This window comes from Balearica regulorum, chromosome 2 (genome assembly GCF_011004875.1).
Source record: "Balearica regulorum gibbericeps isolate bBalReg1 chromosome 2, bBalReg1.pri, whole genome shotgun sequence".
In the NCBI taxonomy this organism is placed as follows: Eukaryota; Metazoa; Chordata; class Aves; order Gruiformes; family Gruidae; genus Balearica; species Balearica regulorum.
In genome coordinates, this window is record NC_046185.1 from 61,370,359 (window position 1) to 61,389,660 (window position 19,302).

Consider the following 19,302-nt stretch of genomic DNA (forward strand, 5'->3'; position numbering starts at 1 on the left):
AAGGAGCACTGAATGTTTCCAAGTACGATAGAAAAGTAAAAGAAGCCTCTCATATATTTGATGTTGTAGTGCTAAATGTCTAGAACACAAATTAGCTGGTATAACTACAGAATGGAATTGTAAAAATTCTGAAGTTTTCACCTCCTGACTATCAGTATTAGGTAATCTGCTTTCCTTTTTTAAGGACTGTAAAATATAGGATGAAGCCTGTCTGCATCAAATACTCAGTCTAATTCCTGGTTCATCCTGAACAATACAGGCAGATTGCTTAACCACCCTGTCAGAAGAATTACTGTCATGTAATTTTTCTGCACCATGTACAAATGATTTTCCAAACGATGAAGCTGCCTTACTACGTACAGAGTGAAGCATTGTACATTTTGTGTTTTGAGTTCCACTAGCAGGTCTTCCCATTTTTCTCATATACTCACATCTACGAGCCAAATATCATCTTTACGGTTTTCTTTAAACCTAGAAGGGAAAAAATGAAAACAATATATGATATATCAGAAAACAAGTAAATGAACTGCACGTGTGAAACAGGCAAAGTCGACAATTAAGTTGGTATAAAACTATAGATACTAGAATTCTGGTTTTTTTCTCCCTTTGAAGGCAAAGGGAAGGAAGAAACAGTTTTTGAAAAATACTGAAAAGTATTAAGATTGCCCCTGCACATGATACTACATACACAGTTGAACCAATGAGGTTTCTATAACCATTTGCCAGGACAAAACAAACTCAAAATAGAAAAACAGTAAGAAATCCAACACAAAATACACAAAAGATACTTGATTAGGATATATAATCTAAGGGGAAAAAGTATTTTGCAGCTGTTCTAGTTATATTAAATACTGTTGTTGACTGTTTAGAAAATGTTGCATTTTATAGATCAACTAATATAGACTCTTAGAGCATTGGTTTACACTGTTAATCTTGGCTTTACTGAATGTAGACTAAACTACCTTTAATGTTAACATGCAAAGCAATTTTAGTTCAACCTCTTCCAACATTCTACTATAGGTGTGCCAGTTTATATTTTTATCAAAGGTGCACGCAAGAAACCAACTTTTTGGAACATAAACATTCAAGTTATTGATACAAACCAGAGATACACAAGTACTACTGAATACTCTTAATACTAGAGCAATGCCATTTTAATGAACTGACTAGCTTTATTAACTGTTTATCTGTCACCAAATGCTAAAACCTCTAAAACAAAAATAGAGCACAATAAATCAAAGCTCCTTGGTACCTCCTGAAATGTTGCTTACATGTTTCACTGAACTGTTGTCATTACAAGATCACAGAAATCATCAGATTAATTAACTATTTCTATATCAAGAATTAAATAAGCCAGAATTTTAATGTAAGGTTTATTTTTTTAAAAGATAGGCTTCATAAAAGTGAACTGGGAGTAATGTCGCATGCTATAAAATACATTATACCACATTCTAACTGTAACATTCTTACTGTGAAAGGAGATTTATATATATATATAATTACACAGTAAGTGTGTGATCTATGCTTAAGTTAAGAGCAAATTAATAGAAATTATAGCCCAACTCATCAGTTCCCAATATGCAGCATGCCTATAAACGGCTCATAGGCAGTAAGCAGAATCAGAGAACATCTATTCTATTTTATTTAAAGTTGAATAGATTTGTAGTGCACCATAACGGTCTTGAAGAAATACTAATGCTGATGCTGGCCTAATAATTGGAAAAAAATAATTCAGAAATCATTAATATAATCTAATTACAGCTCTGAGTGTTTGAAACTTCAAATTGTAGCATTTACCAGTGCGTAAATTCAAGCCTTTTATTGTTGTATTGATGGCATACCAAGGTTGCAATGCTCGTAAAGCAGAAAAGGTATTTGCAGCGACTAACATAAAAATGCTGCTTTCCTGTAGCAGTTTTAAGCCGCAAAATTGTTTAGTTGACCACCTCACTAAAAATCTACGTCACCACCCAAGTACTACAGAGGTAATGAAAGAACTAGTCAGACTCTACCATCTCTTGAGAACTCTAATGAAGCTCCAGCGAACTTCCAATTACAAAGTCAAATAATTGGTTATGATGCAAGAGGCAGAAAGCAGCTACTGAATCATGAGATCCTGAGCCGTGCCTCAATTTAGAATATCACCTTTGGTTTGTAAAAGAAGAATTTACAATGGAATGTTCTCCTCTCCCTGCCACAGTATGACTGCGACAGGAGATTGCAAAGACTATTAAAGCACAGAGAAAGGTAAACTGAAATCTTGCAAAACCAGTAGACAGCAAGGAAAAGAGGGAAAGAAAGGAAACATCTGGAGGCAGAACATTCCAATGGAATTTAATAACTTCAGCCTATGGTATTATAAAAAACCCTGTAATTTTTACAATAATAAATTTCAAGTTGTACCACTCATTCACGAGGACCTATTTAATTAAAAGATCAACCTCCACAGAAACTAAAATTGGAAGTGTGACAAAACCCAACCATCTAAACTCATTCTAGTTTTGGTAATGATTAAATTACTAGACAATATTAAGGAAGTTCAACATACTGCTGAAGAAAACCAGCAATTCCTGTACAAATGAATATTTAAGCATCTTCTGAAGGCGCTGTTTCTAGATTCTATAAATTTATTTCTAAATGTAAAACTTCAGTGTCTTTTTTTAACTGTCCTATGCAATCCTTTCTGCCAGCTGACACAGACACAATTATATTGGTAAAAAGATGACATAGGTGCTGCATATTCTTGAATCAAAATTATTTGTCTCAAACACATACAACTTCCCAACATTAGGCACTACATGATCAAACACTGCCTCAACCTCCGCTTACTCCATGCACCCCCCTTAATCATTAACAGTTAAAAGAGATCAGCATGAAGCAAAACTGAAGACTAAGGCCACAATTCCAAGGGCCATAAAACAACCTAGCTGCGACTTCTATTGCTCCCTGTTTCCCTTCTTGCCTCCCTTGCACTGTTTCTGATGCTTTTGATCCTGGGCTGAGCCACCAATGCATCCTCACAGACAGAAAAATAGCTCTTTTTTAGTCAGGTTATCATACTGGAACAACTCAGCAATTATTGCAAGATAAGTACTGATTGGAGGCAGCCAGTAGCTAGATCAGCATAAGCTGACAGGAACCATAGCTCTTATTTTGCATCCTTTCCACAGTCCAGTTGGGTGATGCTGGGCAACTTGCACTTCAGTTAGTTGTTCTCCGCTACTTGTTTTCCTACATCCTGTAAGCTTAGGAAAGGGACCTGCACCTTGTGCTGGTAGGCATTGTTTGCAACTACCAAAATTCAAACAAAACCCAAAGTTTTCAGTGACAGCAAAAACTCCAAAATGTTTAGGTATCTATAAAATGGAAAACTCGAAACTTTCACCAGTCACTGGTCCCCCTTTTTTTTTTTTCCCCCCAAAAGTAATTGTTTTCCTGACCTTTTTCACCATTTACCAATTAGCTAAAAAGAAAAAACACCCCAACAAATAAACAAAAAACAAACAAAAAACCAAAACAACTTGACCTGAACAACTTGTCATGTAATTCTTATTCCCAATTGCAAATACAGGCATCTGTATAGTTTGTAGTTGAAAAATCCAAATGTTCTAAAATAGGATTTTCTTTTATCAGCTATTTTAAAAGAGTTATATGACTACAGAATTATGCTTCTTCATTCCAAAACATCAATTACATTTAAATTTACACCTGTGGAAACATGATATGCGAACATGATGTGGGAGCACAGGCAGATATTATTTTATGCACTTAGCCTCCTTCAGTCCTTGAAAATAGGATGCATGTTGCAAAAACAAGCTTTGAAAATCAAGTCCAAGCAACTCCTCTGCTTCAATTGCTTTTCCACAACATTTTAAACACCAAAGATGCTGATCTATCTCTCTTCAGTACCCCTTCCACATGTTCCCATGCCCTCCCCCGTAATTCCACTGCACCTCACTTCATATGCTCTAGCTGAATAAGCAATATAATAACAAAGTGAATGGTTTTCTGACTGTTTAGCTCTATGATGCAATTTATCATGGATTGAACCCTCATGAAAACATCACCTTTGACTAGCTTAAATTTATCATAAAGTAGTCATTTAATGCCACATTTTCTCTACCGGTTGGTATTTTCTATACCTTCTATTTCAATTCTAATAATTATATTGCTTTGTAGCACTTTAGATCAACCTGTTGATTTGACAAAAAAAAATTAATTTCATTTTTGGAAAGTTAGTTTTTATTGGGAACAGCAAGTACACAGTCATCAAACTGCTAAAGCAAGACAGTACATGAACAATGACAGTACACAACCCAATTAAGGGCAGGACTACTCATTTGAACACCTCCAGTCTCAGGACTAAATCTGTTGTAAAAGCACATTTTTACACTGGAATATAATTGGCACTTCAAACAGTCATGAACTAGTCCTGCAGGTCTCCTTCTCTCTTCCCTTTCTGGCCATGCATGAATGCACTTTTACTCGTTCTCCCAACTCCTCATGGCAGCTACACAGCAAACTCTAATGAAGAATTTGGTTAAAGGCAATCAGCTTTTATTTGGGGCAGGCATCAATACACCAATTTATTTATTCTACCAAAAAGAAGGAAAGAGCAAGAAAGCCCAAGAACGTTTTTGGCAACAGCACTCATGATGACAGCTTTAAAAAAAAAATTAAAATTAAAGTATTCACCAGCTTCATTAATTGCACCTACAGGCTACAATCTTTCTGCCATTCCTGCTAAAGAAAAAGACAAACTTTTTCAGCGTAGCTTTCTTGACAACCACACTCTGCACAAAGCTGTCAGTCTGGGGTCACACCCGCGGCAAAAGACAAACAATATTAAAGTAATAAGGGAAGACCCCCCCCAGTACTTACGACTCATCTAGATCCTCCACAAATCCCGCACCTGACGCCACCACATGCACAGCCACTGCGAGGTAAGGGAAAGCGTACCGTGAGCGATCTCCAACCCGAACTGGGGGTGCTCGCCCACGCCAGCTGAGAGGCTCACCGCCGGCGCGCCCTTCCCCCTCTCCCCTCACGCCTCCAGCACTTTCCCACAGCCCAACCACCAGCTTTCCCCGCTGCCCCCCACCTCCCGCCCGTCCCCGGCCGCCGCAGCGCTGCCTGCCGCTCCCCTCGGCCCTTCCCCCCCCTCCGCCCGCCGGGCTACAGCCCCCAGCCCGGAGCGGCTAGCGGTTACCTGCCGCCCAGACGAACCACCGCCGCCGCCAGCCACCCGCCGCTGCCATGTTGACAGAAGTCCCAGCGCAGCCGGAACGGGAACCAGCGCGCGGCAGCGCCGACCTTTCCCCATTGCGCAGGCGCCATAGGTGGCGGGCCGTTGGGCGGGGAGCGGTAGCGGCCGTTGCCGTCCGCTTTCCACGAGCTGACGTGAATGCGCGTGGGAAGGCGGACGCTTTGCCTGAGGGGAGTGATGGCAGCCACGGCCCGGCCCGGGGGCGGCGGAGCCCCCGCCGACTCCCGGGTCTCTGCGCCACGAAAGGCGCCCTTGGGAGGCGGGGGGGGGAGTGGGCCAATTGTGGCGCCCTGACCCGGTGTCAGGGCGCGGCGTGCGTTCACGTTGTCATCTCGCCAGTGGTTTCTAGAGTTGGGGCCCGTCAAACTTTCTCATTAAGTAAAATCAATGCTCTGATTCCTTGAAAAGTGAGTTTCAGCAGTAAAACCTGTATCGCCTGTCGTTGCTAGCTGTCTTTGATTCGTAGAGCTCATCTTGTACCACTATGCTGCTATGTCAGCAGCCCTCCTTCAGAACATTTATGAAAAACACGGGCTTGCTCTCTGCTGCTTCATGTTTTATATCATTCTCGTTAGCTTTCCTCATTCTTTAAAACTTACTATAGTTATTTCTATCTTCAACTGGCTTGTCTTTCTTTCAGCACAAATCAGCAGGTCCTGGCAAGGCAAGCAATCTAGCTGAGAAACCTTTTTTTAAAAGTTCAGTTAAAGCAGGTCTGCGACTGTTGAGCCTGGAGAAGGCTCAGGGGGATCTTACAAATGTATATGACTGCCTGAAGGGAGGGTGCAAAGAGGACAGGGCCAGGCTTTTTCCAGCAGTCGCCAGTGACAGGACCAGAGGCAATGGGCATAACCTGAAACACAGGAGGTTCCCTCTGAACATCAGGAAACACTTTTTCACTGTAAGGGTGACTGAGCACTGGCAACCAGTCTCCCATCTTAGAGATACTCAAAAGCTGCCTGGACATGGTTCTGAACAACCAGTTGTAGGTGACCCTGCTCAAACAGGAGGTTGGACCAGGTGACTTCCAGAGGTCCCTTCCAACATCAACCCTTCTGTGACTCCATGATCTGTTCCTTTTCAGTTTTGACTCCTTCTGCATAAGTTCTTTCATATGTCTTTTTCCCTCATACTGCAGTTACTTTCCTCAGCTGTACATGCAAATGTCTTTGTTGCAGAAGGATAGATTCTTTCCAGTAACAATTCAGTTCCTCTCACTTCAGTGTTCGTCTTCTAATGGTAGGGTTTACAAGCAGCAAACATGGCAGTTGTCTCACTTTTGGGCTCCTCTGTGTGTGTGTGTTCGTGCATGTATCTACACATATGTAGATACATGTTCTCCTTCTCTAGCATACAAATGAACTGGCTATTCATTACCTTCCTTACCTGGCCTGGTGAGGACCTGTCCTTTACTTAATGCTTCGTGGGATCCTTTGGAAAAGCCAGCTACCATATCATAGATTTATTGGCTCAGAAATAGGTCAAAACCTGAGAGTGTATGCCAGAGCTGACATTAGAATTCAAAAGTATCTGACTCTGGCCTATGGTAGACGTATATTTTTCTTACCCACGTTTCACTGAAAGATTATGATGCATTATACATCTTGCTAAGACTTAAACTTTTTTTTTTTCTCTCCTTGCCCAGCCCCCTGACAATAGGAGAACTGATAAGTTGCTAACATCTGTATTGGATAAACAATGGGAATTATGCATTAAATACATAGAATTTCTGTTCCACAGCATTTCACTTTCTGTATACCACAGTTAGCTAAGTGGTGTCTGTATGCCTGACCAAATGAGCACAGGCATCTGTTTTGATCCTAATCTGGCTGCTGTCTAGACTGAGACAATGCAAACAATTTACCCCATCAATCCTTTGGTGGAAAATCCATACAGGAGAAAATGGGAATAGCCAAGTAACTGTTAAATTAGTATAATCCTGTTCTCAGACAGTTCATGGCTTTAAATAACTTTTGAAGTGGAAGGAATATTTATATAGTTTTGTATAGATTTGAATAAAGGTGTTTGCACATCCTTTAAGTCCTATTTGTCAGCTTTGAAGTTTATTCTCTCTGCAAATAATGGAATATGATTGTTCTAACTTTTGCATTTTGCAAGCCAAAGTTGTCTTCTGCAAGCCTGGATTATCTTATTCTTGAACTACATTATTTTAAAATTTAAATACTCACTGTATACTTACTTCTTAGTAACTAAATTTATGTACACCCACATACACAACACTATGCTATATTTATGTATACAATTTATAGTGCAGCTTTACTGCCTAAAATGTTGTATGCATATACAAGATAGTTCTTGAACTGAAATCAAGTAACACGGTATCATGGCAAAAGCATGTGACATGCTAAAGAAATAAATAGCATAATGATACATGAGGTCTAGAGAAATCTCAAGAGTATTTTGTGTTTGTATTATTTCTACTATGAACATTTCATTTGAGAAAAATACAGGATTAATAGATTATTATTAATAGATTACTAAACTCACTGGAGTTTAGCGTAAGAAGGATGATTAGAAAAGGAAAGGGATGACCTTGGTAAATTAGCTGAGCAGGAGGTATGAAAGAAAGAAGGATAAGAAGTAAAAAGCACAGATAATACTGTTGAAATCTTAGGAGGTACTGCAGGAAAAAGTGGGAATGACAGGGAGATCAGCAATCAATGAAACATTTAAAAGACAAGTTCACATACAAGGTTTCAAAGGCTCCTTCCAATCCATATCATGTAGGAAGATTTAATGATCCTGCTGTCCCAGATGGTTCTTTTTTTGAATCTGATAAATGGGGAGGTTAAACAAAAGCAAGAGACAAGCTTTGCCTTGTGGGCTGCTGCAGGCTGCTTTTCAGAGCTTCTGCTGTTGCAAGATTTTCAGTCTGTTTGTGCAGGTTGTCCGCTCTTCTTGCCCTGTGCAAAGGGCAGGGGAAAAGACTTATCTGTAACTCTGTCTAAATTATACAACGTGGCCTTATTTTTATTGGAATGTGTGTAATTTTGGCTTAACAGGGAGGGAGGGAGGGAGGGAAGGAAGGAAGGAAAGGAAGGAAGGAAAGGAAGGAAGGAAGGAGGAAAGAAAGCAAAATGAGAGCTTGAACAAGAAAAAAGAGGCATAGAAGAAGATGGAAGAGCATTCTGAGAAGGTCAAGGTTTCGGAGCTAGACTTGGTGGTGAGAGAGTAATGCAACTTACATCAAGAGCTAATGATATGGACACAAGAAGTTACAAGTTACAAAAAGAAGTTGAGATGCTGCAGAAAGAATGGGTTCTGTCTAATGAAGAAGGCAGACTAAGAAATTCACATGCCTTCTAATTTTGCCACCAGTAGTATGTCTCGATGATACTACTATTTTTGTGTATATTTTGCTACTTGTTTTATATAAATTTTACTGTATATTTTGACCTAATTGCATATTATTAACTAAATATATTTTCTATTATATAGCATGAAACATGTAAACATCAAAATGAAGTTTACAAATTGCTATTTTTGAACATTTACACAAAGAAGATTTTATACAAAATGTTTTCCGGGAATTCATGTTTTCCTTGCTGTTACATGAATCTGAGAATGTGTGGAAAAAACTGTATTTTAATTTGAGTAGAAGTAGTCTCAAAATTAACTTAATAATTTCAAAATTAAAAGAGATTTCTTTTTGAAAGTATAGAAAAATATTTTTCTTACTCCCTAATGAGGTACAGGTGTTCTGCACTTTGACAATATTTACCTGCTTGGTAATATTTACCTTTTATCAAACTTTTATCAAACAGTTAAGATTATAGTGCTCGCAATTAAGAGCTACTGTCAAAAACATGTTAAGCAAAACAAAAATCTAAATAAATACTGCTCAAGTAGCTTATCACATAAACCAGACAGACTGTAGCGATGAAAGGGAAGGGAGCATATGTACTTTAATTTGAAAGTGACAAGTGCACATTTGTGAACAAACACTTCTTGTGGTGTTACATTTTTACAAAACACATCCATGCACTCCTATAACTACGTGCCAGCTACAGAAGTGCTTGTCTTCATGTGTCATACAGGTACTATTACAAACAAGAATATGGACAACTGTATCATTCATTACTGAATTTTGTAATAGACTGTGCAAAGTTATGCTGCTATAAATAGTTTATACTAGTTCTGTTTATTTCTCTTGCATTACAGGATTAAGCTGTACTGATATGTAGTATCTTCCCAGAGGGACTGCATCTATGGTAGTGGGTTTGTACCACTTTTAACTGTGTCAGTACCTTCTTACAGATACAGCCTAAGCCTGTTTCATAAAATGAACTAAACCAGTAATACAGTTGTTATTAATGATAGTTCAATTCAAAGTAGTCATAAACTTGTACTGAAATAATTCCTGTCTTATTAGAAGAATAGGTAATTGCACATGTTCTGGTACACTTTGAGTTTTGTGGGGTTTTTGCATGCTTTACGTGAGAACGTTTGCAGTTTTTGCAAGGCACAACACAAGTTGGAATCTGAATTACAAACATAATTGTGGTGGCATTAATACTGTTGACACTGGCACCAGAATTTGGCTGATCTTGTATTAACATTTCATCTTTCTATATAACATTAGTTTTTAGAACAGCTTGAACTGATACTTTGGGGGGGGGTCTGTGGGTTGGAGAGTGAAATTTTTTTTAAAACATTACATTTTTACATTCCTTTTATTACAGAGACATCTGGTGGTCTTTGGGTGTATTTACAAAAATAACATTTCACTTTTTTTGTCTGGGTTTACTTTAAAGTTTGCTTTGCTATTTATAATACATCACTTATATTTAGAACCTTCAACATTGTGGTACTATATCATTTGAAAATTAAACTGAGAATATTTACATATTATCCAGTATGTACTGGATATTTGTTCTCATAGTTGATCATGGGTATTTTTCGTGCATCTTCCCTGTCAGAGCTGTATGGAGGAGAGATTTGTGCATATTATAGGCTAAAAGTGAAGTAAAAATTTATTTCTTCCAAAATTTAATGTTAGAATAATCAGTATTTGGTTTTCATGTTTTCAGCATGCAGTTATTCTGATTTGTCTGGTTTAAGAGATTGAAATGATGACCAAAAATTTATGTCAGAACCAGTTTAATGTCCAGATTGACATGTTAGTACATAAAGGAAGTGCTTCCTACACTAGAAACACTAACACAAACAGGACTATGCTACCATAGACAAGTTTTAACAATACTCCATGCATATGGCATTTTATAAATAATAGGCAATTACAGGTAACTAGATAGCATAATAGGTAATTACACAGGATAGTAACGTTAGATCTCTTCTCACACCAGGCACAGACTGTCAGGCAGGCAGATTCCAGCAGATCTTGGAGCAATGCCTCTGGTGTTACATCCCTGTAGTCACCCTGCCGCAGCAGCTCTTGAGACCCACCCACAGCAGGGACCTGTTGGCACAACTCCGCCAGATTCATGACCTCCACGTAATGCAGCTGGGCACAGCCATTAGCAGGTGGACAGGCGCTGTCATCCAGCCATGGCCTTCTTCACCAGCAGCTAGGTTTGGCTTTTAGGTAAAAAAAACCCACAAAACCATCCACTCTTTCCACATGGGTATGTACTGCAAAGAAAGTTTTAAATCCTAGGTGTATATATTTTACCCGGTGTGGGGGTGGGTGAGAGTCAAACTGAATTTTTGCAGCTTAAATAAGCATTATTCACTTCAAGGAATACAAGTAACATAAGAATCCAAATTTAGAATGTGTTTTTACAGCATTTACCTTAGTGAAACAAAATTGGCATAGCAATTACTTGTATTGGAAATTATTTTTGTGGGTTCTTTTTGGTTTGGTTTTTTTTTTAAATTTGACAGTTTTCAGACCTGTGCCTATGATGTCATTTGACAGTCTTTAAGGGCTAATTAATGCAGTCTTTTTTTTTTTCTTCTTCCTTTTTTTTTTTTTTTAGAAAAAGTTTACAGACACTTTGAAGTGATTTTTACAACACTTAAAATTGTACTTGAGAATAGTTTTCACATCTGAATTTCTGTTATGCTTAGTGCAGTGATTTTCTGTATGTTGCAACACTGATTTGATACAGTTTGAAACTCCAAGAGAATAATTCATGCAAAAGAAATGTATGAAACTCTAGGGAGCTGTCCTATGCAAGACTCATATTTAGCTTTATTGTACTTTAATTTTCACTCCTTTGCTGGCAACCAGAAAATTTACCCATCACTCTGACTATAGGAACCGGAACAGATTCATGGTATTTTTGGGAGTTCCAGAGGAAATGTAAAGAGTTATTCAACAATGCTTTCTCCCCAACTTAGCCACATCATTTTCTAGCAAATGATATTCAGCATATAGGAGAAAAGAACAAGAAAACAAAAGAAAACATGCTTTAAATTAATGTTAGTTAACACAGCTGGTGGTGTAATTTAAGTCAAAACACATTAGTAATAGCGTGGTCAGATAAATTTGGAAGTATTCTCAGTGTGCAGCAGATGCTTCCTGACAAATGGGAACCTTGTAGTTTGGGTCAGTAGACAGGCAAAAAAATTAAATGAGACACAGACAAAGTTATTAGCGAATTCTTAAGGACCTGATTCAGAGTGATTAAAACAAAGATTACTTGTACATCTTGATGATTTTTATACCTGATCTAGAAAACTGAATGCCTGTATTTGCAAGTTTTATTTTTCTTAAACAGAGAAAGACAGTTACAGCCAAAGAAATAATGCTTTTGGAATTTATATCAACTCGTTTTGCAAGAAGTTCTTCTTTAACTTGCTGGAACTGTGCAGAATCCAGGATCTGAGAGTAAAGTTCCATTACTGTCACTCAATCAGGAAATGTTTCCTGATGGTATGGAGCAGATGACTTACGTGTCCCATATGCTCTGCACCCACACCAGGTGTAAAGTTAAACTAGAATACACTTTTCTATTAGGTTTTATCAGTTTAAAAAAAAAAAAAAAAAGTTTCATTGTTTCTTAGCACTAGTAACTAGAGTTATCTTTTCCATTTCTGGCTTTTCAGTATATGACATAATAGAGTTACTAAAGCAATGGTTCCTTGCCGATAAACAATGTTACATAGCTTTTCTCTGTCATCCTGATGACTACCTGTTTGGGTAGTATCACGTAAGTAATGACACTTGTATGTCAAAGAGTTGCAAATCTGCAGGTGGAGCAGGAGCCATCCTCTGAGTGCCAGAAGTCACCACCTTCCAGCCTTCACCTTCATGGGAGGCTCCATTTTCCAACCCGATGAGCACAGACCCTACCTGCAACTCCTTCATTATTGTTGAAGGTTCAGACTCTTGAAGCTGCAGGATCTTGGAGAAGATCCAGTTGTTAAGGGATGTTATAAGTGATTATCAGCTCCAAGCACAGGGTTTCCTCCTGCCTGGCCACTGGCACAGGGTTTGATCAGACAAGTGTGCTGGCTAGCCATGTTTTACATGTGACTAGTCCCTTCTATAGCCCTTTCTGTCTAGTTCCCACTTTGTTCCTCCCCAATCCCCTTCCCCTAAACATTCCGTCAAAAATTTTGCATAGCCCCACAGGCTGCTCTCAAATATCCTAAATCCTCATGTTCCTCTTGTTTCCTACTTTTTACCAGTTACAAAGTCCAAGTTGGCCCTTTCCAAAGCTGTGCCTGCAGTTTCTTGGTGACCCATCAATTAGCAACTGGAGGCTTCTGGTCCTTGGCATTGTCTCTGTTATCCCTTGCTTGTAACCAGGTTTGTGTTTCTGTGGGCTCTTGTTTATTGTTTCCCTCTTTAGTCATTATTGAGTAAATAACGATCAATGCATTGAAAGGTTCCTAGATCAGATGATGACCTTAATCAAGCAGGTACTCTCCCCTTCCACGTGCCCTTACATCAATCTATTTCTCATCATCTCTGATGCTGCAGAGCCTTGTGACGTTCTTCTGCAGCTCCTTTGCTCAGTCAGAAGATGAGCAGGCAGGCACGGAGCCCATCTGCCCTTACACCAGCCTCAGCAAGAGTCCCCAGGCATCCCTGCGGCCACATCCCTGCAGAGCTGCAGCTCCTTTGGGAGCTCACTCTGGGTCAAGGCCTCTGCTGTGCGGTGGTAGTTCCTCCAGCGGAGGTTGGGGACTGTGCCCTGTAGGACATCACCATCACTGCTGAGCACAGAGCAGAGCATCAGGCCCTTTCTCTGTGCCCTTCAGTGCCAGCTGCTGTGTCTGTTGGCTGCCTGTGTGGGCAGTGCCCTCTGTCTCAGTGTCCCTCACCATTCACACCAGAGCGGATCTGTAACTGCTGATCATGAGGTCAAGAAGCAAATACACTAGATTTGGTGTGCTGCAGATTACATAAAGATTCCATTCGGCCTAGGGACAAATAAGGTAGGTGGTGAGGGTTACCTTGACTAGTGCCATCAAGGGACTAAGAATTCCTCATGTTCTAGCCAGTTGACACATGGTAATACAGTAACAAGCAGGCAGTGTTGAGATAGAGCCTTTACAGGAGTGCTCCGTATGGACATGCTGCAGACCATCCTTATTTGTTTATGTTTAGGACCTCCGTATAATGGTTTCATTAATTAAAGCATAGCTGCCCTCTGATGATGAAATAAAGTTTACATGTTTACCTGATTCTTTAGATGCAGAGAATATTTCACATTTTCAAGTTTCTTTCTTCCCACCGCTCCTTGTTCCCATATAAATAACAATACGTAGATTCTAGAAAGCAAAATTCTCAGAAAATCTTAAAGCATTTCCTGTTTTGGAGATGGGGAAACTGAGACAGAAAAAAGTGAGGTGCTAATAGTTTTTGGTTTTAATCAATTTGTTTAAAATATACTTCTACCAATTTTGAATAATTTTATGTGTCAAATTTAATTTTCATAATTAGTAATCAGTAAGAAAATCTACATAAATATCACAACTATTGACAGAAAATGTAATAAACAAGTATTTGTATTAGAACTTGGATTTTAATTTTGTTTGATCCTACCAGCCAAAGCAGTTACTATTCACAATTAACTGTATGCTCAGAATACAGACTAGAAATTGCATAGATAGAATTTTCCAGTTATGTAAAGGATAAATGGACAGAAATATTTTGAAGGAGACAATTGTAAACAAAAGCAAAGCAAGAAAAATAGTAATTTTTTTGTATTTAAATAGTTTATTATCCTGGTACTGTGAGAAATCTCATTCCTCTGTGAGGAATCTCATTTTGTCCCTCACTAGGCTGTATTGCATGTATGTGGAAAGCATATAGGCAATGAGATGCTATGCAACGTCTGCAGGAGGAATTGGGACAAAATGTAATTATAGATTTTTGTAGCTTCCTTTTTCTTTGGTGATTCCATGTTTAAAATTTTCCACAACTAAAATAGAAAATTATTTTCCAATTTCAGGTTAAGGTGCCATATCAGATTAAATGTGAGTAAAATAACTTCTTAATACCAACTACTGTAATTTTAGTACCTATAGATCTCATTAACCACACAAGAATAATCCCATTTAGTTTATGCAAGTTATGTGTCACTATGTGTTTGATGACCAATACCCTTCTTGAATTTGAATATGTTAATTACTCTTGGTCTGCACATGTTCATGTATCACCAGATACCTAAGTATTTTCTTTCTCCTCCTTCTAATGTGGAGGGTTTACAGACATACTGTAGTATGGGCTGTAATATGCTTGCATGGTGAAAAAAAATTAAAAATAAATTTTGTTTAATAAGAACAATTGTTTTAGATAGATAGACACGGAAGCAATTTTTTATTTGTTTGCAGTGATTCTGACATTTTTGCTCCTTCAAGAGCCCTTTGACAAAGAGGGTGATTAATTCCCAGGGTTTTTTCCTTTGGTGAAATAGTTTCTAAATTGTGGATAATAGCAAACATCTGCAGAGCTCTATTTGTAGAGCTTACAGCATGCAAGTAGATTGCGGGGTGCTAATGTAATAGCAGTGATAAAAAACAGACACCGTATTAAAGAAAACCAACCTCTTTGGCTGGTAACTATCATGATTTCTATATTGTATCCCTCTCTCTATACTTTCCTCTATACTATACTGTCGCTGGGGCAGGGGCTGACCGCTGCAGAGTGCAAGCGGGATTGTTCTGTTTGAGTAGAAGGACACAGCAGAACCCACAAAGATCATTCTTGGTATTTTAAACATCCAAGTTAACATAACAGGACTGTGAATTTTCTTTGAGCCAGACATTTTCTGTCACTAGACATCCAGTGCTGTGCTGTGATGACCTTTGCTCTGCCCTAGCTTTCTAATCTCTCATTGTCCTGAGGTTAGAGGCTTAGAATTAAGGTTAATGTTTTCCCATGGTTCAAAATTAAGATTTATTTTTCTTTAATCTGAAAGTATTAACATATTATCCATCTTTTTTGAGTTTTGAGACACAATTATGCATTCAAAAATTCAGCATTTGTCAGAAAAAAAATTCAATAGCAACTAGAGAGATTTTTAGGATTCCAACCTCATGTAATTGACAGAAGTATAATTACAGAAGAATTTTCTAAGTGCTGTCCTGAAATGCCAACATTTCAAAATGGCACACTCGTCTCGTCAGGAAAATACCTGCACAAGGTACAGAATTAGACAGAAAATACAGTATACATGAATAAAATATTACTGGTTTACACAACTGGTAGTGCACAAAACCAACACACAGCTGGACGCCAGGCTGAGGCCCCTAAGAAAAACTTTCCCAGCCTATTTTTTACAGTGTGTGTAGAAAACAACCCTGTTGCCAGATGTTTTGTTGAAGTTAGATCTGTGATATCCCCTCTGGAATGATGGCCAGCATCTTTGTAACGAACAGCTTAGCTTACGCCTTAGCTTTCCAGCATCCCACTGATTTTCACAGAACTCTATGTCCTCCTTTCAGGCTTTGAAGCTGCAAAAGTAAGTAATGTTTTGTTGGCTTGTGAACCAGTCTGTCAACATCTCAGGACTGTAAATTACAGCATGCTTACTACAGTTTGCTTGTATTGGCAGAAACTAGTTGTACGCGTGTTAGTATCCTGTGATTATTAGCAGCAGCGGAAACTGGAAGAGCTAACATAAAAAGGGACTAAACGAGATATCTGGTAAAAATATTTTTGAAGGTTGTTGTTATTCTGTTCTGGTTCTTCCATTCGTGTGAGAAATTATTCTGCTTTTATTGATCTGAAAACATTTTGTTCTGGTAGGCAAGCATACAATCTTGTTTGAATTTTTTTTAAAAAATAACCCCCAGCATTTTTATTTATACTCTTTCAAATTTATTTGCTTGTTTTGGCACTTTCTTTTTCTCCTATATCTAAGAATTGGGTTTCTGCACATTTTATTTAAAGATTCTCATCTGACAGAGTCTAGGAGTCTGAATTCTATATCATCTGTCATTTACTTCCTGTGTGACATACATTGTATGCATTTACTTCATCTGCAAAGACATAAAAAAATATTATCATAAGGTTGTTGTGGGATCTAATGTTTGTTAAGCACACACTAATTCCTTGCATTGAGAAGTCTCATGAGAGAAAACTTATGCTGTTCAGAAAATTAGTTCTGAAGAATATGAACATATAAACTACACATATAATCAAAAATGTCACTCTGGGAATATTTACTTTGGCTTTGAGTTAAATAAGTCAATATTATGTATGAACCATAGATATTCCTTGCATTATACCAATACCAATATGTAAAAAGGATTAAGGAGTTTAAGTTCTTATACAGTGAAAAGGGAATATGGGAGAAGTTGACACATTACATGAAATAAAGTTTTTGAAACTTCTGTCCAGAGGAGGGCCACGAAGCTCATCAGAGGGCTGGAGCACCTCTCCTATGAAGACAGGCTGGGAGAGTTGGGGTTGTTCAGCCTGGAGAAGAGAAGGCTCCAGGGAGACCTTAGAGCAGCCTTCCAGTACCTAAAGGATACGACAAAGCTGGAGAGCCACTTTTTACAAGGACATGTAGGATGAGGGGTAATGGTTTTAAACTAAAAGAGGCTAGATCTAGATTAGATAATAGGAAGAAATCCTTCACTGTGACGGTGGTAAGGTGCTGGAACAGGTTGGCCAGAGAAGCTGTGGATGCCCCCTCCCTGGAAGTGTTCAAGGCCAGGTTGGATGGGGCTTTGGGCAACCTGGTCTAGCGAAAGGTGTCCCTGCCCATGGCAGGGGGGTTGGAACTAGATGATCTTTGAGGTCCCTTCCAACTTAAAACATTCTATGATTCTGTGATTCTATGATTGATAGAAATTTCTGGATAATAATTCTTTTTAGTCTAATTTCTCATGGGACAGGAAAACATTTTGCTAGCTGTATAATGGACATGGTGTCCTTTCTTAGAAACTGTAAACCCTCCTCTTTCATCACTTCGTTTGGGCAGCTTTCACCATGAGACTCTGTAGCAAGATACAATGGGGGGATACGAAAGGATTGTTTGTTGGATAATACATGTGATGACAGGCTAGAACTAGCAAGCTCCTAGGTTAGATATTAATGTGCTTGCAACTCCTTTGAGAGCAGCTGAGTCCTCACAGGCCAGACAAGCTGTCGGTCAGCTGGGGAAGGGCCAGGCTCCTCCAAGCGGGCTGACCTGCCCTGCTGCTGCTGCTGCTGCTGAGTTACTGTCTTCTGGTTCCCTGGAGCTAGCAGGAGGGAAAGGTCATGCAGTTTTACGTCAGTACTTTTCCCTTTGAGTCCTGAAGCTGTTAACTGTTGCACTTCAACAGTTGCACTTCCATCTGTTTTAACTTTCCTTACCTTGCCTAATTTTAGCTCGCCTGCTTTCTTACACCTGAACATGAATTGTCTCAGTGAACTGCAGCCAAGGTCGGGCGGAAGGGCTGTACAAACTAGGGCTGTGGATCTCGGACGGCAGAACCCCACAGCAGAGAGTCACGCAGCAAATAATGAGAGAAATTAATGAGAAAAAAGTGTTGGTACAGAAGCCAAGAAGGCAGTGAAACAAAAAGTCAAAGTCAGGTATGGGAAAAAGGAGCAAAAGAGCATAGCATAAATAGTTTAAAACATTGATTCATGGTATGAGTATGATCTATTCAAAGTCTAGCTTTGAATTTCATGTCCCTGAATGTTGGTATGAAGTCATGGCCAAGTATCAAGGCATGATGATGAAAGATAACTATCAAAGCTATCAAAGGTAATTATGTCTTTTTAAAGTCATATCTGTAATTAAGTTGACTTCTGTAATACATTTTTGGTTTATATTGATTTGTTTTAAAATATCCAATATTGACTGAATTGAGGAAAAAGACATCATTAGATGCCTTGTGTCATGGCCCTGAGGCACCACGAGCCCTGCCAGTCCCTGCCCACCCCCAGGGCTCCCCCACCCTGCCCACAGCCCAGTACCTCACTGCAGCCCCCCGGGGCCATCAGCCCCTGCCCCAGCCACATCCCAGCTGGGCCGGTCTCCATCTCCCACAGCCCGCCCTGCCCCGCCATGGGTCCCCAGAGCCAGGCCCACATCCCAGCCTCAGCCTGTCCCCATCCCTGTCCCCAGGGAGGTGCCCAATGCCCAGTGCTGGGGCTGCCCTGGTGCCCCCAGCTGCCTGCTCCTGCCTGGGGCAGTGCCCTGGCTGCCAGGCCCTGCCATGACAGACCCATGTGGAGCCCCTGCCGCCCTCACGGCCACCGTGGTGCCCTGACACCTTGTATTCACAGACACAAAACTGCAGTCAGAGAATATTAGCAGTTAAAAGTCCTACACACAGGACTATTCATCAAGGCACAGGATGTCCAAAAGAAATGTTACAGCCTGATAATGAATATATTAGTATCAATTCAAAGATGAAATTTAACTACAATGGAGGTTAAATAGACAGGTTAGTACTACTGCATTAATGCTCTGGACATTATTTTCTTTTTTTCATGGTTCTGCTACTGACATGCTTGTAAGTATGATAAAGTCAAATAACTTTACACCTAATTTCTCTGTGGGAAGATGAGAATAATGATACTTCTGCTTTTGTTGAGATCTGCTTTGTAGAGATTTGGGGTTTGTTTCCGAGATCTGTGGGCAAAGAACTGA

At 39.3% G+C, this 19,302-nt stretch overlaps 1 protein-coding gene across 2 annotated transcripts in view; it reads right to left on the reverse strand.

Moving 5' to 3' along the window:
• Window positions 1–5,334, reverse strand: part of TMX3 (thioredoxin related transmembrane protein 3) — a 30,566-nt gene extending 25,232 nt beyond the window's left edge. For both annotated transcript variants that reach the window (XR_012833877.1, XM_075744527.1), the window contains exons 1-3: window positions 5,210–5,334; window positions 4,882–4,936; window positions 432–471 (exon numbers count right to left, since the gene is read on the reverse strand). Coding sequence is in view for 1 of the 2 variants with exons in the window: in XM_075744527.1 (XP_075600642.1) it covers window positions 432–471; window positions 4,882–4,936; window positions 5,210–5,258 (144 nt within the window). In the remaining variant the exon portion in view is untranslated. The remainder of the gene's footprint in view (window positions 1–431; window positions 472–4,881; window positions 4,937–5,209) is intronic.
• Window positions 5,335–19,302: the final 13,968 nt, after the last annotated feature.